The 21,147-nt window shown below is 43.5% G+C and overlaps 3 protein-coding genes across 3 annotated transcripts; 2 read left to right on the top strand and 1 right to left on the bottom strand.

Moving 5' to 3' along the window:
* Positions 1–882: 882 nt before the first annotated feature.
* Positions 883–2,457, bottom strand: LOC125535118 (1-aminocyclopropane-1-carboxylate oxidase homolog 1). Its single transcript, XM_048698171.2, has 3 exons — positions 1,793–2,457; positions 1,360–1,681; positions 883–1,272 (listed from the first exon to the last, which is right to left on the bottom strand). Exons 1-3 carry the CDS (start codon positions 2,308–2,310, stop codon positions 1,027–1,029), a joined length of 1,086 nt encoding a protein of 361 aa, XP_048554128.1. The 5' UTR covers positions 2,311–2,457; the 3' UTR covers positions 883–1,026.
* Positions 2,458–4,456: 1,999 nt separating this feature from the next.
* On the top strand, positions 4,457–7,193 carry LOC147982948 (uncharacterized). The gene is made up of 5 exons (XM_087542756.1): positions 4,457–4,731; positions 5,597–5,711; positions 5,821–5,910; positions 6,592–6,690; positions 6,802–7,193. Exons 1-5 carry the CDS (start codon positions 4,664–4,666, stop codon positions 6,901–6,903), a joined length of 474 nt encoding a protein of 157 aa, XP_087398882.1. The 5' UTR covers positions 4,457–4,663; the 3' UTR covers positions 6,904–7,193.
* Positions 7,194–8,168: 975 nt separating this feature from the next.
* Positions 8,169–18,867, top strand: ARP9 (actin-related protein 9). Its single transcript, XM_048698167.2, has 21 exons — positions 8,169–8,359; positions 8,481–8,553; positions 8,900–9,009; positions 9,105–9,164; positions 9,237–9,308; positions 10,362–10,464; positions 11,273–11,478; positions 12,535–12,655; positions 13,420–13,484; positions 14,044–14,133; positions 14,226–14,276; positions 15,229–15,360; positions 16,254–16,343; positions 16,618–16,688; positions 16,769–16,938; positions 17,007–17,050; positions 17,130–17,179; positions 17,504–17,549; positions 17,731–17,781; positions 17,911–18,057; positions 18,595–18,867. The coding sequence occupies exons 1-20, from the start codon at positions 8,357–8,359 to the stop codon at positions 18,052–18,054; spliced, it is 1,752 nt and encodes a 583-aa protein (XP_048554124.1). The 5' UTR covers positions 8,169–8,356; the 3' UTR covers positions 18,055–18,057; positions 18,595–18,867.
* The last annotated feature ends 2,280 nt before the right edge of the window (positions 18,868–21,147 follow it).

Genomic DNA, 21,147 nt, shown 5'->3' on the forward strand with positions numbered 1-21,147 from the left:
GTTAACGCTTCCGTTGTCGATCTACAAGGGTACGTAGATCACACTCTCCCCCTCTCGTTGCTATGCATCACCATGATCTTGCGTGTGCGTAGGAATTTTTTTGAAATTACTACGAAACTCAACACTGATTCTAAACCGTTAAGCATGGTGCACTAAACTATCAAGTAGTCATCATATTGAGCTAGCCAAACGTTCAGAACGTCTGCATCTGCTTCTGGAATAGGTCTGTCACCTACTAAGTATATAACCATGTAAGTATCATATCGGAATTACTAAAGTCCAAATCATATCAGCTACTAATTAGTTAATTATTAGTTCAACATATTGTCATACGATGTGTAGATGCTAGGGTCTCCGTACCATGGCAGCGAATTCCCTAGGTGGAGTCTTCCACCCTGAACCTGTTCCTGATAAGCCAGGTAAATCCGTGTCCTTCAGCCAGCTGCTGGATAGCATACTTGCCGCGCCATGAAAACCGGCTAGTCCGAGCTCTCAATCCAGGTAAAACCAATAGATCTGATAGCCATCGATGATATGTTAGTTAGTGTGCCAATGAATGAGTGTTCACTGATGTCGGGGCTCATCATAAAATGAAATGAACTGCAGTGCACTGCGCCTTTGTCCATTTCCAATTTGTTTTCTTTGTATCGAATTTTGTTGGAATTACCATTGCTACTTAATCATTTATATTTGTGTTGTAGGCGCAAGTGTGATGTGTGTGTGTACTTGTGTTCGTGTGAGTACTCTTTGGGCAAATCTACTGAACACTAGCTAGTTCCCGGCCCTCATGTTTTCCCCTCAAAAAAAGAAGTTCCCTCATGTTTTTGTTTTGAGAGAGCGTACTCGTGCTGTTTCAAGGTGTACATTCAGGCTACGGTCAACTTCGTTTTGTCAAATCATTTGGCACGTGGTAACGAACATATCTGAATACACAGAGTTTCCTTGGAATATGTCAAACAAAAGCCATGCGCACTTGGAATTTGTTGTCCAATTATTGCCGAAATCATAAAGGATTTTTCTGACATTTCATAGACGAAAATCATTGATGGCCATCTTGGGACCCAATCCGATAGAGTAATAGTGCGCGACGTAATCCCTAGCGAGTGTCTCCCTGTACAACGACGGGTTCTTCTCCGACAGCAGCTCCTTGATGGGGCCATATACCTTCTCCGAACTTGGATTGCTTGGGAAACATGCGATCGAGACCCTCGGTGCATCGTTCTTCGCAATGACTCTGTGCTCCACGCTCCTAAACCTGTCATTCGAGACCATCTAGCCAAGAGGAGAGACACGGGTATGCCTTTAGCATTTTTCGGTTGCGATTTTTAGCATGATTCAATTGTGAGGGTGTATATGTACCTGTAAGAGATCGCCCACATTGATGATGAACGCCGCCGGTGTTGGCGTGACGTCGACCCACCGGTTCTCGTGGAGGACCTGGAGCCCCCCGACGGCGTCCTGGAGCAGAACCGTGAGGAAGCCGGAGTCGGAGTGGCGGGTGGTGCCGATGGCTAGTGAGGGCTCGGGGCATGGAGGGTAGTAGTGGCAGAGTATCATCTGGCCATGGTTGCAACCCATGTCGGCTAGGTGGTTGGGGTGGAGGCCAAGTGCTTCGGACAGCAGGGCAAAGAGTGTGTCCCGTAGGTTCCTCACGTGCTCGGCGTAGTCAAACAACACGTCACTGCATGCATGTAAGTCAAAGTTGACTACTACGTGGACAATAGCCAGAGTACATCTGGGCATTGTCGAGCTAGCTAAAATTATTGGAGTGCAGGCTCAGTGGAACACGTACCGGCGGCAGGACTCCGGCATGTCGCCGGCGCCGGGAGGGTGGGGCTCGACGCGGAGGTACAGGGTGTCGCGCCAGTTGGCCACCTTGGACTCGTGCAGGTCGAAGTTGCAGTTGTACTTGACGGCCCTGGCCGGGTCGCGGGTGTAGAGCCGCGCCTTGTCGGTGCCCTCGCCGCCGGCGGACTCGTGGAACGCCCGGGCCGCATCCAACGCCGAGGAGCCGACCTCAGGAGGCACGCCGTGGCCCGTCACCTGGAAGAACCCCCACTCCGCCGCGGCTCGGCCCACGGCCGCCACCACGGCCGCGTGGTCGCCGCAGCCGAGGTCGATCACCGGGATGGCTGCAGGTTCTTGCCGGCCGCCGGTGGGCTCCTGCAGCGCTTCATGGACGTCGACGTCGTCAGGGACGCGAAAGATGCGGGGGACGCGGGTGACGCCGTTGGCAACGAGGCCGCGCACGCCGGCGAGGGTCTCGTCCAGCGCGCGGAGCTCGGCCGCGCGGTCGTAGGCGGCCGACATGGTTGGTGGCGACGGCCGCGGGTGCTCAGATGGTTGGTGGCGCGAGTGCGATCGGCTTGGCTGTCGGATTGTTCTTATCTGCCAGCTTAGCGGTGACCGGTGAGCGCGCTTCAGCCGCTAGTGCTGAAATTTTGCCGCGACAGCGACGGGGAGGAGAAGAAAGGCCCGCAGCCGGCGACGGATGGATGCCACGTACGTTGCCTCCGGCGGCTCCCGCGTCCAGTGTTTGGACGGTGTCTGCGACGGAAACCTCAGCGCGCACGTATGCATTCGGTTTGGTCTTCTACTAGGACTCGAATCATGCTCAGACAAATTAAGGTTTTTGTACATCAAAATAACAAATCAAGATTTATATATACTCAAATCAATTGTAAAAAGGAGAGTAGGCATGCAAAGGAAAGGACAGATCCACAAATAGATGTGGAATTTTGTGGAAAAAAAATACTACCCCATCCATTTTGTAATGTAGTGTGTATAGTTTTTTTTAAAAGTCAACTGGTGGTGTGCGTTTTTCATGAATCATTGATGGTCCACATTTTTCTGAATTTATTTCAGGCCTTCTCGTGGTGTGCGTTCAGTGGGAGGAGACGTTTCCGTCGACTACGAAGGCGTATGTGGTGATTTCGTCAATCTCAAGATGTTGTGTCGGCCAGTCTCTTGAAGATGCTCATAGGAGTAGTCTGGATGTGTGTATCCTCATAAAGGTGGGTGTACGTGTGTACCTTCATAGAGATGGGTGTAAGTGTGTATGTATGAGTCAATGAGTGTCTATGTTCATTTTCTTTTACATATATGTGTTTATACTTGTCCAATATATGGACGCCTTTTTTCATAATCCTTTAAACTATATGATATGATATTTCGGTAATGATTATATAGGACGCATCTCTGATCCCAGGATCAGATTTGCACCTCTAGGAAATGTGACACACCAGATTTGTATTTAAGTAACACTAAACAAGAATGGCATGCGAACAAAAACGTATTAGCACGACTTGTAGATATTTTTTCATGCTTTGCAATGGGTATAAATATTTTATTATATTAGCCATGATTTATCTATTTTTATTAATGTGATTGTTATAAATGTTTTTTATTAAATCCTTTTAGGATTTATTTGGTAATCATTTGTTTTCTATCAACTTATTTACTTTACCAAAGAAAACATAATTTTATTTGGTAAGTCAAAACGAAGAGAGACAAAGTGTTGTGATTGGTAGGAAAGAGAACTGTACGTATTTTTTTAAGTAGTAGAGATAAAGCTATTGCTTACAACCGCACTTCGTTGTGGGTAATCGAGAAACCCGACTCTACGAGCTCGGAGAAAGGCTGCATAGATGGCAACATCTACATTCCTTTTTGTCCGGCTTGGACCCTAGTTCAAGGACAATTGCTTCAATGGAGAGGGTTTAGAAGAGTAAAAAAATTGGGTGATGGTCGTCTTAGGGGCTGCACATTGGGATGGTCGCCAGCGAGATCCTTCATTGATCCGGCATCAAGCTCTCCTCTCCGCCGACACAGCTAGTTCGTAACCTCAATGACTTCCTAACCATTAAGCAAAAGTCAGGCCGGCTACGGTAATAGGGAGACAAGAGAGTCGCACCATCGCCTCGTTATGGGCGGCAGAAGAACATCTGACTCCCTCCACATATCTACACGTAATTTCCCGTTTCCTCATATAGGTGTGGTAAAAAATGTTGGATTTCGGGTAATGAACCCGATGGCCCCTTTTCAAGAGAAAAGAAAAGGGACACGGCGAACGCTCGCCGAGAGGGGACCGCCAGCGAAAGCCTAGCGTCTGTTACGAGCTCGCCACGCAGGAAAGGGAGAATTGCCAGCGAATGCAGTGTGATTCTTTTTACATGCCATCCATTTGATGTTCGCCGGGAGCCGCTTCCCCGTGAACGAACGTTCGCCCATTACCATTTCGAAGAGAGAGAAAAAAAAATCCCCCGTCTCCATCCATGCCGGGCTCGTCGACCACCTAGTACATTTCTTTCAAAAAAAAAAAAAGAACTCGTACTCCACTAGTGTACTGCGATCTTCGCGGAACCCGTCCGGAAGGGCAGCCGCAGCGAGGCGTCGGCAAACGCGACGTGGCACGCGCGCATCGCCGTCGCACCCCACACGGAATCGACCACCCACCCATCCATCCGTCCGTCCGTCCGTCGACGCAAAACAAGACAAAGACAAAACAAATCCATCCCGATCGGTCGACCGATCCACTCCTCTCCCCTCGGGCAGCCCAGTCGTCGTCGCGACCGAGGACCAGACACCAGAGGCGGGCGGGGAGCTCGAGGCGGAGGCACAGCAGCAGCGGCGGCGGCGGCGAGGAAGGGCAGGGCCAGCAGAGATGGGGTTCGTCTCCTTCGTCGGGAGGGTGCTCTTCGCCTCCGTCTTCCTCCTCTCCGCCTACCAAGAGTACGCACGCGCACACCATCCCCCTTCCTTCCCCTCCCCCTCCTCTCGCCCCGCCAGATCTCGCCCGTGTCCCCGTCCTGCCGCCTCCCGGGGACGGATTCGTCGGTGCCTGTGCTTGGGAGAATCGAGGGTTGGTTTGCGCGGACGCGGTGCCGCTGTGAGATCCGGCCGGGCGCCGCGTCGGTGGATCCGCCCGTCGCGGCAGATCTGGCCGGTGCAGGGTAGATGTCGACCCGCCGTGGTAAATCGTAGAGGCAGAGGCGCACGGGGAGCGCGCATGTTGCCTGCTTGCTGACCAGCGTTTCGGATCAGGCAGGCGGTCCATTCCATGCGGATAGCGTAGCGGTTGAAGCACCATGCTCCTGCGAGCGACGACCCCGTCTGCTCCAGATAATTCCAAGGCCAGCGCCTCGCCGTGAACCTCTTCCAGAATGCGCACTTCACCCGCGGCTCGCTCGTTATTACTAGCTTGCTAGCTTCACTCTGCTGGCGTTTTTGGTTCGATGCCGGATTTTCCATGCTGCTAGTACATCAAGTGTTGTGTCGCTCCTTGTGTTACCCGTGCTATGCTTCAGAGCTGGCCGTACAGACACCAATGGCGCATAGCTAGCAAGCTATAGCTTCACCCTGCTGGCCTTTTTTGGGGCTGTTGGTTCTCCTTCAACCTCATTTTATTGGTATATACCTGCAGAATTATTTCCATGTCAAGGGCCATGTTATTGTTTGAATTTCTGTTTTTATCTGGTAGTACATAAAGTGCTGTATTGGTTCTTATGCTAGTCCTGTTATGCTTCCGAGCTGGCTGTACAGCTCAAGTGTCACTCTCTAATTGCCGAATTTCTCCGTGCTTCCAATGTACATGCAGGTTCAGTGAGTTTGGAACGGATGGAGGACCAGCAGCAAAGTCTCTGAAGCCCAAGTTCAACCTGTTTGTCAAGCAGGTGTCCGCCGGCATTGGGATGGCGGTGCCACACATTGACGTATGGATATTTTCTGGTTGCTTGCCCCATTGTACATCATTGTTTCCTTTTTAAGGATCCATTCACCTAGTTCCTGTTTTTTTATGGCTTTTGTTCTGTTTGTTTGCAGATCAAGTCTGTCATTGCCTTCACCATGTTTCTTAAAGCCTTTGGTGGTCTCCTTTTCATCATCAGCAGCTCGTTCGGAGCGCTCGTACTGGTGTGTACCCTTCTTCTGCGTGCACTGTATCAAGAATTATCTTATGTTAAGGGATTATCAAGATGCATACTATTGTGGCTGACATTAAATGCATGTCTTCTCAAACTAATAAAAAGCAAGTACTGTTGCCATGCCATTTAGGTAGTTTTAAAAGTTTTAGTGTGTCCATTTCACTGGCTGTAAAATGCCAAATCTGGCATTGTTGCTGCTTCGATGTCTGATCTTCATACATGTTGCTTCTGCAATATCCTGTTGTAGCATCTGACAGTGGAATGCTTTAACACTAACCTTCCTGAAAGATTCCAGATATGGTGTCAGGTTATTCTTATTGTTTAACCACTTGATAGGCTCATGTCTGTTGAGTTTGTGCAACTGATTTGCTGTAGTCCAAAGTTATGTGTTTATGTTTATATTTATTGTTTGAATTTGTTATCTATATGTGACAATGCAACAGTTCTTTGAAACATCAGTCCATGATAACTGGGCATATCTGTTTATGCTTATATATATAAAGAAACCAAATATATATTCTGTCTTATTATACGGGACCAATTATATTTAATCCATGTTAAAATGATTGTGCATTTATTATGTTAGTTTTGCAGTTGCTCTTTCTCCCCTGATACTTTTCTTAACTTCTTTTTTGGAACATGGAAACACTGATGCGGCTCACTTGTGCAGCTTGTTTACTTGGCATTCATAACCCCTGTCGTGTACGACTTCTACAACTACGAGATGGAGTCCCAGCAATTTGTCAAGCTCTTCACCATGTTTTCACAGGTTTGTTACACAAAATCTCGCTCAGCGAAAAGCTTCACCTTCTTTGATCAGTTCCATCAGTAGCTGTCATCAGGTGTTCTAACTCAGATTCCTCTCTCTCTCTCTGCTCAGAACCTGGCCCTCTTTGGCGCGCTGCTCTTCTTCCTGGGAATGAAGAACTCCATCCCAAGGAGGCACTCCAAGAGAAGGGCCGCAAAGACTAAGACAACCTGAAGCCAGCAAGGGGATTGTGGTAGGAGGGGAAGCTATCAATATGGAAACTCGTCGTGTTTTACGCATACTTTTGGAGCAGTACATGTCCCGCTTTTTGCCCATAGGATTCGTGAGCTGGGGACCTGCAGAATTCGATATGTAGGAGTTTTAAGCCGTCTTGCCCAGTTCTGTTTTTCGCTTTTATCGTGGTCGGTTTTATGCCTTGGCACGGTAGTCCTGTGTTTTGCTACAGAAAACTGCTTGTCTCCATTCAGGATCAAAGGATACATTCTTGACTGCCGTTGATTTTTCGAGCGTGTCCTCTTCGATCCAGCAATGCAGACATGTTTTTGTTTTTGCCTGGAAAATGCAGATATGTTTTGTGTTCTAATAATTTCTTATTAGTCCTATAGATGCATTCATCAAGTCAAATTTAGTGTTTTTTGTACGTGGTTGATCCATTCCACAGGATTTTGGTTTGTGTTTGGAGTTTGGACCCAAAATTTTCGTGTGAATGTTGAGGGAATTCCATGGGAATACGGGATATACCTCGTAGTATTATCTTTAGTACTACTCCTACCCACACTACAACACCAAGTCGAAAATATGACTTGAACTCGTACATAATATTCGACACAAACTCAACAGGAGCGTGCCACCGTCAATGTTCTGGCGAAGGTGAAATTAGCAACACATCTTTTCAGCTTGGTCAATCCATATAATTATGGGTGATGTTTAGACCCCCATTTTTCATGTGAACGTTGATGGAATAACAAAACAAGATTTGCATTCTAAAACCTAGTTTTGCAGTTGGATGGACATTTTGTGCTCAAACTTATTTTATGAAACTAGATGTTGAATTAGAGATAAGGGTTAAACAAATGGTAAAATAAATACTAGTCGATCAAATAAGCTGGGTTATCATAACCTACCACAATACCAAACGCAACTCAGGCAAGGCCTACGCATGCCGTTATTCTTCATACAAACATACTTCTATGCCTGTGGCATGACAAAACCACTTGTAGATTGTAGAGCAATTTTTTCGGCCCATAAGCAAACAAAGCATCCCACGCGAAGAGAGCAACACACCAAGCACCTAACACATTTGCCGTGGCGACTCCAAGATGGCGACGCTATACTTACAAACTACTCATATTTTACAAGGCCTCCTATGATTCCAAACAAATTCAAATAGCCGAGAAAATCGGGTCGAAATTGGATTCAAACCGAGTGTCCACCCCCAAAGCAAGTAGGAGAGCGAAGGGAAATCACGCTCGATAACGTGGTCCGTTCGATGTCGATCGGACGGCCGACGCTGCCTCCTCCCGCCCCCTAACCCGCGGGGAGCACAACCAACCCCCCCTGCCCCGCTCCGCCCTGCTCCGCCGCGAAGAGCCGCCGCCGCCTTCAACTCCGGCGCCACCTTCCGCCGCGGCCGCCGTTTCGGCCTCCAGACTCCGCCGAAGACCAGATGGTGAGCTCCGCCACCCCTCCCCCCTCCTCTCCGGGTCGCGCGAATCCGGCGAGCCCGATTCGCGCCGCGAGCTAAACCCCTCCGGAGAAACCCTAGCGAGCTCTCACGCTTTTGTTCGCAGGATTACCTCAAGACGGTGGTGCCGTCGCAGCTCCTGGCCGAGCGCGGCTCCAACCTCGTCGTCATCAACCCAGGTGCGCCCGCCCCGCTGGAGGGAAATCCCTCAATCCCCCGGCTTAATCGCTCGCTCGTCTTCTAGATGCGCATTTTCCTTCGCCTGTTTGTTCTGAAGATTCACGCCTGTTGGAATCCAAATTGGGTGTAAAAAGCAACGTGTGTAGTGTAGTTCGAGCTAGTTGCGAGCTACTAGTGAAACGCATAATGTGAATCAGAAGGTTGATTTTGTACGATATTACTACCGCTGAGGTTCTAGAACTGATGAATATGTGTGAAGCAGGATTCTTGTCTTCTTATACGGTGGTAATTTTTGCCTTGAGACATGGTCGTTGCCACCTGACTGAGGACCCTTCCTTTTTGCAGGCTCTATGAATGTGCGCATGGGGTTCGCTAGTCAGGACGTGCCGTTCAATATACCGCACTGCATTGCCCGGCACAAGAACGATGCGCCGAAGCTGTCGGTGCGAGACCAGGTGATGCAAATGCAGGGGTGGTTCTCCTTTACTGTACTTGCATTAGAATATCATCGATGTAATCTCCAGTGTATGACTGTCGTTTTGGTCTGCAGAGGCTCAACTGTCGTGCTGGGTCAACGCACAATGCAGAGCGGGAGAGGGCGTATGATATTGTAAAAATCTACTTCTTGCCGTTACTTTGGATCATGTGTGTGGCTCGAACTAATCAGGCCTGACTCTTCCAGATCGCTTCAATGCTCAAAATCCCATTTTTGGGTGAAGTATCTCCTTCAGAGAACCAGCCATTACCTCCTAAGGTACTGTATACAGTCTATATAACCTTTTGCCACCCAGCTTAAGCTTTTCTTCATATTATATTTGGAAAAGTATCACCTCGGATGTAGGTCTCGTCTCCTTGAAGTTCCATAGTGATGTCCAACTAGTCTTGAGTATGGGCAATTCATTTATCTTTTCCTACACATTGATTACTTATCAATGGTTATTCTTATGCTTCTCGAGGAGTTATTTGGTCTGTCTATCAGGTTGCATGCTATACTTAGAGCAATTTACCGATGAAACAGTGGCCATATGCTACATCTCACTAAATTAGTTGTTTTATTTTTAGGTTGCCGAAATTATTTGATCTGCACTAGGTTGCATTATGATAATATTCTGATAATGATCCAGTTCACTACGGGACATACAGAGAGTGGGAGGAAGGAAACTTTTCGGACTTGTTTGCTCTATAGCTTAAACTTTATCTTTAATCCTAGTAAGCTGAAGCCAGGGACAACATAATAGAACATAGCTCGAGCTTATTTGATAAGCTTTGGGCATTGAGGCTTATAAGCCGAGTTTACCTAGGGTTCAGGGCTTAAACTATTACCTAGTTGGTTGTCCTTATAATTTTATTAGTTCAACATACTACATTATATGGTAAACCTAACCTCTTGCACTGGTCCTCCATCCATGAAAATACGGGAGATTTTTTTCAAACATTTATACATATTCTTAAAGGAAATGTTAAAGTATGCGCCATGCATTTACATGTGAATATTCTAAATTTGTAGTAATATGAACTCATTAGTTTATCCACCCTCTTCCAAATTTATAGAATTACGTTTGAATTACCTATTGCCAAGTTCGGAAATTGTTGCCATTTCTTGCAATCTTACAAATCCATATTTCAACAACTATGCCTGTTTGATGTGTGCAATATAGATGCACTCCCTCCGTCCCAAAATTCTTGTCTTAGATTTGTCTAGATACGGATGCACCAAAATTATATGATTTGGCATCAATTTCCTTTTGTTTAGAAAGGTCAAATCATGGTCTCTTTTTTGCTGATTTGGTTATATTGACCACTTCAGATGGGACGTCTTGATGGTCTTTCTTCACAGCAAAACAAAGATGATAGTATACTCACATGGACAGATGTGATGGACAAAAGCATCAAGGCATCCACGTCAATTGGTACTTTCCGATCTTTTGGTTCTTTAACTGAAGTACCTTTTTATTTCCCCCCTTTTTCATTTTTGGAATCTTCTGTTGTTAATAAAAGGTTACAGTGTACTTATGTTTTGGAGACATTTTTGATTTTTTTAAGAAGGAAACTGTAATTCTTTTTGGTGTGACTTACATGTAACACCTGTCCTCAGTTAGTGTTGGCCTATGTCACTCATGTGCATGGTTGTGGTTGATTTTGTACCACATCAGATTTTTCATGCGTTTGGACTGTATATGTATACAAAAAAGGAACGAGTCTAAATCCACATTAACCTATTTTTTGCGAATCAAGGAGAAAAGCCTAAGTGAGTTTATATGTTTGTCTGTGCCTATGTGGTGTTGGCACTTTGTTCTACACCTTGGATGTTACATTCTGACACAATGATTTTGTGTGTGTGCTGGAGCTAGCTAGCTCTGAAGCCTAGAGGACTAAAATTCTTATGTCAGCTTAGCTATTGCTTTGGTACTAGATCCACTTATTTTTTGTCCCATCTCTTCTTACATACGGCATGTACCCATGAGAACAACATCTCATCAATCACTATGTTTTGTCTAGCTGCTTCAGATTGTTCGGTGGGGCGTCACGCAATTTTAGTGGAATTGTTGGAGTTATATCAATTTTCTGACTTTTTGTCACTATAATCAGAGTTACTTAGTTATGCTCAGTTCTTTGGGTTTGTGAAATATTAACAGTAGGTTCAAAGAGCAGTTCTGCAGCATATATTTCAGAGCATTTTATAATATCAAAGTATTGACGACCCCTCAAATTGGCCAGAAAGGTCAGTAAACAGTGACGCCGATGAAGATCCTTCACAAAGCACATCTGATGATGGTAACAAGTCCAACTCCGAAGAAAGCAAGTATAAGGAAATGATATTTGGAGAGGATGCTTTGAAAATCCCTCCTTCTGCACCATACTGTTTGGGTCGCCCGATCAGGAGAGGCCATTTTAATATTTCTCAGAATTATTCGTTACATCAGGTATGCCTGTAGATTCTGTATGATCCTTATCTTAAAAGAAGCAGTTAGTTATAGTAAATGCCGCTCTTGGTATGTACTACTATTAAACAACTTTGCCCTTCAAATGGGAAGTAAAGTTTGAGTTCATTGGCTGAGACTTTCCATTGTTACACTGTCAGTTTTATAAATATCTAGTAGGGGTGTATTGTTTTGGCTCCACTTTAATCAGTATGGGGAATGATATTTCTTGCAGCATTATCTATCAAGGGCAAAAATGTTTTGAATCAAATTTATGCCAGGATTTTGGTCAACCCAGTTGCAAATATTTACTGAAATTTATGGAAAACAGTAGGCGAGAGGTCTACTGAAATGTACTGAACAAGGCTTTAACCCAATCTCTTCCATCTGAAACAATTAGTAGGAACATGTAGAAATTCTGCCTATTTCTTTGCGCGCAAATGTTTCATCAGCCAATCCTAAACAGATCTTCATGAAAAAGCTCCGGTGCAGCCTGCATAGACTAAAGGCACCATATTTACACGAAAGGGTTTACCTAATTTTGCAGCTACTTCACTGGTAAAACATAAAATTGAGCAGTTTATTCTGCCGGTAAGGCAGTTATTAAGTTTTAAATATAAAGTCTTGTGATCTAATATTTTAGAGTATCTATATTAGCTTAATGCAATTGAACCATGAAGTCCTTATGCTAACAACTGTGGAGCTTGGGTTCAAAGCTAAGAACTAAAATTGTTCCATATTGCCTGTTATTCTTTGCCTTTATAGTCTATTTTATTTTACTGCATTTGTTTGCTGCCAGTGATGAACTGTAAAGAAAGACTAAGAATTAGGTCATGAGGTGAAACCCTGGCCTACATATTAGGAAATTTACATTAAAAACACAGCTGGATTATTTTTTCTTGGTTGAAATTGATGGTATCTGGCGCAGAAAGTGTTGGGAAAGAGACGATGCACATGATAACCCTGTGTTTCTAACTGGTTACCAAACCATATTATTTTTCCTTATATATAGCATCATAATGGTAGATGATTTGGAAAAGCAAATATTGGCCGTTGCAGGTTTTAGAAGATTTGCGCACTATTTGGAACTGGATGCTGACAGAGAAGTTGCATATCAACCCAAAGGACAGACATCTATATTCTGCAATTCTTGTTCTTGGGGAAACATTTGACAACCGAGGTATTTTTCTTTTCATGTAATACTACCTGTGATGTGGAGGTATGTTTGTCATGTAGTGCTGCTCATATGCGCCACCGCAAGGCTGAGTATCCTTTAGGGCTGGTGACATGATCCTCAGGTGGAGCAGGATAACCTTAGTAATAATTAGGTAGTTAGTTGTTAAGTTTGTTCGCTTGCCTTATCCTTGAAATTTGCTCAAGCTTTCCTCATCTCTGAAACCTATATATATATATATATATATATATATAGTCAACACTGTAGTTATCCCACATGTACAACAGCAATGAATACCTTTCACTATTATTTTCCTTAAATTACACGGCACTAAACAACAGTTGCAGGAAGAAAAATGCAGAGATATCTTGTGTATGTGAAGATCACGATTTCCAGCATTGGACTAGGTGTCAATGCCATGTTTTCTTGCAATACTGATGTTTATGTGTAATTAATTTTTTCGGAACTCCTAACAACTCAAATCTGTTCATTCAACATGTATTTCTATGCTGGGCAGAACACACTTCCTTAGCAATGAGAGAAATCTACACCGTTAGTTCTTCAATAGATTCTTTCATGACATCCATGATCCATTACTCCGTTAGTGTAATAGCCTTGAATTGAGGATTCATATAGGAAATCTTGAGTACATACTGTTTGCTTTATGTTTTTTCAACACCTTCTACAGTTCCAGTGCAATGTGCATGTTCTACTGCATAAGGAAGATTTTCTTAATTTTTTTAAATTGTGATTTTCTTAATATATATCAGAAATGAAAGAAATGCTGTCCATTGTACTTTGCGATTTGGGGTTTAGCACGGCAGTGGTACATCAGGTTCGTCCCCAATCGTCCATTTCGCATTTACTTTCTATTACGTTTTGAATGCAAGATTTGTTTCTCCATTTGCAATTGCTAAGCAAAGTAATTGGACCGTTCATCCCAGAATGGTTAACAGCTTGGTACCTTAAATCAGGTACTCATGAAACCTTTCATGCTATTGGGTCAATATTAATATTTTGCACCTAAAGGCTGGATTTTAACTTTCATGTTTTAAATCTGGTGTGCTGTACACTTGGAGTTAGCCCATTTCTGGAGTTGTTTTCGTGCTAGTTGCCTGTTTCTAATTTTAGCTTATCTCTACTAATATAGTACTATAGTACTATGACAGTTAAGTTTAATGTAATATTACTAACGAGAAACTAGAACTTGATACCTTCATTTTGGGTAATATTATCCACTTTCCAGACTATAGACTTTTTTTTGTCTAGAATACCTTTCCAGACTATAGACTTGTAGAGACATAACCAAGCTCTTGTATTTGGTGATTCACAAATTGAAACGTGAAGAAAATTGAGCTTCCTTATTTACTCTGCTTATGTTAATATTTAATTAGGAAGCTCTAGCTGCGGCATTTGGGAATGGTTTGTCGACAGCTTGTGTGGTCAACATTGGTGCTCAAGTTACACAAGTAGTTTGTGTTGAGGTAATAACCATAGTACTTCTATATTTCTTTCAAACCACTAAGAAATTTAGATATCATCACATTAATGTATAATCTGCCCTGAATGTTTGCAGGATGGAGTAGCTTTGCCCCACACAGCTTTGGCACTTCCATATGGTGGAGATGTATGTTCTCAACTGTTCTCTTTAACGTAGACAAGATATTTCCGTTACTCGAGCGATCTGTTGTTCATGGTCATTATATCTGTATAATTTTGTTACATGGTAGAAATCTGTGATTCTATTTTTCAAGTTATTATCTACTATCGTGCACCCAGTCCCTTTTTTCTGTCAGAGAAACGAATTTTTGTTGGGTTTCGTCTTATGTGACTGTTGCGTACGGCTTTGTGTCATGCCACCTTTTTTCCCAATCGGAAAATATGCATATTTTAGCTCTTTCATCCTGTTTTTAGTATAATATCATCTTACAAATACGAGCAACAATCTATTCCTCCTGAGTAGTTTCTCAGTTGAGATTTGGCTGTACTTTGGTTTCGAAAAATTATGCCACTGTCATTGCAAAGAGCAACATCTAGCAATATGCCATTGCAAAGGCAGGGGAAGTATCATGACAACCAGAACTCACTGGCAGTGGCACTTGGCCCAAGTCGTTAGGGGTGGGGGGGCTTGGATCCTTAAGTGGCAATGAAAGGGAGGGAAGGCCCGAAGAGTACATGAGTGTGGGTGCGTGTCACGGGTAGATCTGGCCTTAAAATGAAAATTGGCTGAATCATTACATTGACAGTATTTCCGATGATTTTTGGGCCTTTCTGATGACACTGATTTGCCAAAGACAACTTTAATGGAATATTTCTGTAAATATCAGTCATTGTGATGTCACCTTAGTTATAACATGATTGTTGGATGGTATTATTGTCAGTTATCAAGTGCTCTTTTACGGAGGATCTCCCTCAAGGCTACATGCTAGATAGTCTGATGATCATATTCCCACTTTACTTTGTATAACTGCATGACTTGTTTTTATGGCTTTTGAACGTCAATTGCTTGTGCCCTATATTATTATTTTCATTATGTTTCCTTTTGTTACATCCTCTGCCATTTTTCTTTTCTTTTGTAGGACATATCCAGATGCCTACTTTGGGTTCAACAACGTCATCGCACATGGCCAAACTTTAAAACCGATCCCATGAAGAAGCCTATAGATATGCTAATGCTCAACAAGATAAAAGAGGGATATAGCCAGATAAGGGTAAGTGGCTTGTTCTAACTTCTAAGCTTTACTAAATCTTGAAAGCTCGTATCTGTAAAGGATTTGATTGTTGGACAGTCTGCTTGTGTTTCAGTTTGAATATTTTCCTGTTGGAAAGTAAGATTTGTGTCTAACGCGCAAAGTTCATTATAGTATTGTTGTATATTGATTAATTTCATCTGAAAGTGTATATAAAGAGGATAAACCACAATAACATATGCATCTGCCTTCACACAATTCATATATACAGAATTTCTCCAGTGCATGGGACTAGAGCAGTCCTAGAATTAATGCATTCATAACCTGAAACCTTTTCTCTAAATCTCTCTGTTTGTGAGCTCTGTCCTATCTCGTCAAAGCATAGTAAATTAGTAACCGACCTTGTGGAAACATTCATACATGGGACATAGGAAGATGAATAATCTAATGCGCTGATGACATAGGGCATATCTCCTGTTTCGATTGTATGTGTAAGTCACTGAATCCTCTAGGAAGACAAAGAGATCTGGTTTGGAGCTATCCTATTTGCCTATGTGCTGCTCGTAGTGCATTTGTTTTTGGTGTTGCTACGCTTACATTTTCAGATCCTTCCCTTGTTCTCCTCTTAGTCATGAAATACAATCATCTATCAACGCAGACATGAGTTCGTTGTAAACTTGAACTTCATATATTGACATATTATATATTAGCACGGTTTGTGTGCAAATTGTTGATCAAAATGGACAAAACTAGTATATGTAGAAACCAGAAAGAACTGCAGTCTTTCAGTGGATGCTTGAACCCATAACATGCAACCTCCTCCTCTGAACTTTGATTTTCTTAATTCTTAAACTGAAATGATATTCTATTCTTAATGCTTCCCTTGAACTTATTCTAGTATTTTTTTTCCACAGAGCGGAAGTTATGATGCTGTTTCTGTTGTTCATTCATATGAGCATGAAAAGTCTGTTGGGCATCAGAAGACAAGGCTGTCAGCTCTCAGCGTAATTTTTTTAAACCACTTATTCTCTTCTCCTTTTGTCTGTTTTTTTTGCTGAGGGTTTGTTTTGAAAACGTGCACAATGTTTTGGTATTTATTTCTTCTTAGCAAAAAGAAAGCCATGCAGGCACTCTTGCTCCCTCCTTCGCTCCTTCACTCTCTATTTGTAAAATCTGTGGTGATGGTTGAGTTGTAGTTGGAGAGTAATTATATTTATACTTAAAATGTTTCCTACTAGATCATATATCTACAAATTCAAATTTGTTGTGATAAAATAGGTTCCTCCTATGGGGCTTCTTTATCCTCGGCTTCTCATTCCAGAAGAGTTCCCTCCACCTCCCCGACCTTGGTGAGACTTTGTTCTCTACTTTGGTGATTGTGCCCTTTGATACGATGATTTCTTCAGACAAGATATGTGTATGTTTGCAGGTTCCAAGATTGTGATGACATGCTGGAAGATACATGGCAAACAAACGACGGTCTTTCTGGAAATGGTGGGCTTGGTGCATGGGACAGTTATCAAATGCTTCCCACTAGAGTAAAGAAGTTCGATAATATCGGCCTCGTAGAAGCCATTGTCAGCAGTGTTCTTTCAACAGGTAGTCTCTTTCTTAGTACTGTATCTCGCTTCCCTGAGAGAATCTTTTCTAACAACTTCCTACAACAGGACGTGTTGACCTCCAAAGGAAGCTATTCTGTAGTATTCAGCTGGTAAAGTATCAGTGTTGTTTTTTCATATCAGTATTGCTCTGATGCAAGAAGCAATAGTTGAGAGGAATGCTCTTTGCAGGTTGGTGGTGCAGCTTCAACAACAGGTCTTGCACCAGTTCTCGAACAAAGGTTAATTGTTACCTTCTTCTGGCGTTATTTAAGGAAGACTACTGGAATAATTGCGCTAACGAATAGAAATATTCCACCCTATGTAGCTACAAGTGTACCAAGCAACTATTCTGAACCTTTTTATGTTTACTAGTTATTATTAATAAGTGTTTGTTGAAAGATTGTTTGTAAAAATGAATAGCACAGAGCTGCTACAATAAAAATTGCTGATGTGGCCCCTGTGTTTTGGGGAGAAAATACTAATGACACTTGACTTTTTTTTAACATAATATCTTGGAAATCAACAATAAATTTATTGATCAATTTTGTTTTCTTTTTTATCAGGGTTCTTAATACTATTCCATCAAATCAACCCGTTGAGAAGGTTGAGGTATGTCTTCTTGCAAGGATATGCATCTGTATCTTTTTATAAATTAGAATGCACACTCCATTTCTTGAAATTAACATACCTTGATTGATTGTGTGAAGTATATATGTCAGTTTTACATTATACCGTAATTTAGATTCGTGATTTATTTGTCTTGGCTTAACCTCTCACTTTAAATTCATAGGTATTACAGTCAAGGAGGAATCCATTGTTTATCCCATGGAAAGGTGGAGTGGTAAGTAGTATCTATTTTGAATTTGGCTATCATTTGTTGAAGGTGGTGTGTCTTGCTCATTCCTTTATATCTGTCCTTTCTTGTGCTCCAATATTTTGGGTCCCTAAATCCTACTTTACGCTCGGACAGATTTTGGGCGTCCTTGATACTACCCGTGATGCTTGGATCCATAGAGAAGATTGGATTAAAAATGGCATTCACGTTGGGAGTGGCAGAAAATATAAGGATTCCTATTTTCTTCAGTCGCAGCTGATGTGTTACTACAATTCATAACAGGTACTCTTTCTTATTGCCTGCTCAGTTTCTCCAAAATGTATTGTTGCATCTTCATATAGTATCAGTGTGTTAATATGGATATCAGGGTATGTATATTGGATGGTCTGGCATTTTTTCTGTAAGATGCACACTTAAGAATAAGTTATTGTATAATTGAAGGTCCGGTCCTAAGAGTCTGAATATCAAATGAGCGTTGAAACACGAGAAATGAACCGATCTGCTTTCTTTTTTCTTCAAATTTTTTTAGCTTTTAGTTGAAATGGTTATCGTGCAAGCTATCTATCTATCTACTGCCAACTCATATGATGCAGAATTTGCATTTTTACTTGTCCTGATCTTTGTTATGGTAACAAGCTATCCAAGACTCTGCATTGCCCGACGAGTCTGAATATCAAATTAGTGTTGAAACACGAGATATGAACTCATATACTTTAGCAACTCGAGGCCTTCAGAGATTTAGGGGTTACGTCATACTTTGCAAGCTATTTACTGCCAAATCATAATCATAAGATGCAGAATTTGCATTTTATTTTGTAGGTGGTCTGCGTAAGGTGTCAACTATCTTGGGTCGCAATTCCCGGTGTAATCTCGGATACTTGAGCTAGGCGGAACTTCATCCTTGGCTCGGTTGTCAAGGATCCTTCCATTCAGAACTAGAAATGGCTAGTAAAATACATGGAGAAGAGATTCAGAGATTTATGGGTACTATGTAGACACATTCTCTAATTTCATGGTGATTTACTATCACCTGTAACGTGTAAATTAGTAAAATCCAAAGCCTGTACCGGTGCATGGTGCCATTGACGCTCAGGTCAGCATAGCTCTCTCCTAAGAGGCCCCTCTGACTCCCGTGCATGGTGCAACACCCGCTTCTCGACGTGGTCTTTCCCCGACGGTGCGGCAACGCGAACTTGCCCCGCGGCTGTACCGGTGCCACCATCGCTTGAGACGGAGACTGGAGGAATCCTTGATCGGTGAGATGGCGACGGTAGCGCTGATGAGCACCAGCTGCAGCCTCGGCGAGGTGGGGAGATGGGGGCTCGGAGGCGGGCCTTCCGGCGAGACTCTGGCCGGCAGGGAGCTCGAAAAGGATGGGTGTGAACAGCTGGGCACCGCCGGGTACAGGAGTTCATGGCCGCGAAACTGCGTGAGCTGTAGAGGAGAGGCGGGGAGCCATTTTATAGGGGGATAGAATGGCGGGGCGGTGGAGCGGTGGTGCGTTCATGGACTGCAGTGCCATAGGCGACGGATTGAGCGGTGGACGACGGGGATCTTCGGGCGAGAGTTATCGTGGGCCAGCACGATGGCCACACAAATGAACGGCGACGTGACTGCAGCAGGGAAAAAAAACGGGTGCGAGCCCACACATGCACGCAACTAGCTACCGAAGGAACCCTACGCAGCTAGGTCAACGGACCAGCATGGCCCACATGCATGAAAATCGCTAGACGTAGACACCGAATCGCCAACCACCTTATCAAATTTTTCACTGAAAGCCTGCAGTCACCAGGTAAATGTACACCGTGGGAGCAGGGCCGGCCCTGTGTTTCGGGAGGCCCTAGGCGAACTCGACGACATGTGCCCTTTAAGTCCTAAGACCATATTTATACGTATGTGTTTACGTGATACATATATATAACTCCATTTGCATAATACTAAAAGTAAACTTTCAACCACACATCTTTAGTTTGAAATTTGACTACAATAGTTGTTGGACAATGCAAAATAAAACAAACATGACATGATTACCTCAAATAGGAAACAAATTTATTTGCTTCTCTGTATACTTTCACAATCTTCATTGACCTTAACATCTGAATTTTCATGCTCGGGATTAGTTCTTTGCCTATGTTCTTCACTGACATCAACAATACTTGAAGATGTAAAATACTTTGTCAAAGGACCCTTCAGTGGTTGAATTTTCAGATGTATTTCTTTATTTTTTCTCCTTTTTCAGCACCCGACAAGTGCTTCTTAGGCAACATGGCATGCTAATATCCTAATATTATGAAGCAAAGAGTAGACAACGAATTGGAAATTTATAGATCGGATGATCAGAACCCTAGACATGTACACAGAATGACAAAAAATTAGGATGGTTGAATACATACTATGAAAGATTGAATTAGAAAATTATACATCAAAAAATAGATACTTCATGGGATGAATAGTTTAATATACGTACTAAAGAAACTACTGAAATTAGGGATGGACGAATGGATCAGGAACATCCGAACATGGATATTGGGTACGGACCTGCGTTCGCATACATATGTATTGCCGTATTGCTAGAAGACCGAGTTGTCGGATTGCTGCATGCCGTGGAGGCAACGAGCGGCTGAGGCACCGAGCGAGGAACGACAAAGCGACGGGCAGATGAGACGACGAAGAAGAACCGACGAGCGACGAATGGAAAAAGTCAGATTTTTTTATTTTTGAGAAGAAAGGAAAAGCCAGACATTCTGATTGATTTGTTTCACATGTACGCGTGCATCAAGCGGCTGTGACTTGCGTGTGCGACGCCTTGCTACGCATTACCAGGCGATCCAATGGGCCGAGCCCATCTTGTTTTCTTTCTCTCATAATTTTTCCCTTGTCTATTTTTTTCTGAGCTATACTATATGTGTACTACATCATGGGCCCCCCTTCGGCCTGGGCCCTGGGCCGTCGCCCCTCTGCCCATGCCCCAGGGCCGGCCCTGCGTGGGAGCCCAATTTAATACACGTGTCTGCACTCTATACGCCCGCATGTTGCAATCAACCAAGTGGTCAAACGTGAAAGCTTAAACCCAGATACAGAGGCTTGGGTATTGACACGATCCTTCTGGAGAGAGCGAGAGAATAGGCGGCCATGCATCCAATGATTACGTGAAACAGCAAGCACATGCACATGCACGTGGCCTTTTCAAAAACATCCCACGCTATAACATGCATGCAGCCTGCGGCCCGACAAACCGAAAAGTTTGACCAAGAACAAATCGCAAGAAGATTGCTAGACCCATCCCAAAGCGTACCTGTGCAGGACTCATCCCCCCACCCCCACCCGGCTTGCCTGCTCCCTCCTCATGCTCCCATCCGTGCTCCCACTTCA

The sequence above is a fragment of the Triticum urartu genome, chromosome 2A, assembly GCF_056163025.1.
Source record: "Triticum urartu cultivar PI428250 chromosome 2A, HENAU_Tu73, whole genome shotgun sequence".
NCBI lineage: Eukaryota > Viridiplantae > Streptophyta > Magnoliopsida > Poales > Poaceae > Triticum > Triticum urartu.

What these genes read in the sequence shown, in the direction of transcription:
- LOC125535118 (XM_048698171.2), bottom strand. Translation starts at nt 2,310, where the DNA reads ATGTCGGCCGCCTACGACCGCGCGGCCGAGCTCCGCGCGCTGGACGAG. An exon ending in ATGCCGGAGTCCTGCCGCCG is followed by an intron (nt 1,682 to 1,792) that starts GTACGTGTTCCA and finishes ACATGCATGCAG; the next exon opens with TGACGTGTTGTTTGACTACG. An exon ending in ATGTGGGCGATCTCTTACAG is followed by an intron (nt 1,273 to 1,359) that starts GTACATATACAC and finishes CCTCTTGGCTAG; the next exon opens with ATGGTCTCGAATGACAGGTT.
- LOC147982948 (XM_087542756.1), top strand. Translation starts at nt 4,664, where the DNA reads ATGGGGTTCGTCTCCTTCGTCGGGAGGGTGCTCTTCGCCTCCGTCTTC. An exon ending in CTCCTCTCCGCCTACCAAGA is followed by an intron (nt 4,732 to 5,596) that starts GTACGCACGCGC and finishes ATGTACATGCAG; the next exon opens with GTTCAGTGAGTTTGGAACGG. An exon ending in TGGCGGTGCCACACATTGAC is followed by an intron (nt 5,712 to 5,820) that starts GTATGGATATTT and finishes GTTTGTTTGCAG; the next exon opens with ATCAAGTCTGTCATTGCCTT.
- ARP9 (XM_048698167.2), top strand. An exon ending in CACAAGTAGTTTGTGTTGAG is followed by an intron (nt 14,134 to 14,225) that starts GTAATAACCATA and finishes GAATGTTTGCAG; the next exon opens with GATGGAGTAGCTTTGCCCCA. An exon ending in TCCCATGGAAAGGTGGAGTG is followed by an intron (nt 17,782 to 17,910) that starts GTAAGTAGTATC and finishes ACGCTCGGACAG; the next exon opens with ATTTTGGGCGTCCTTGATAC.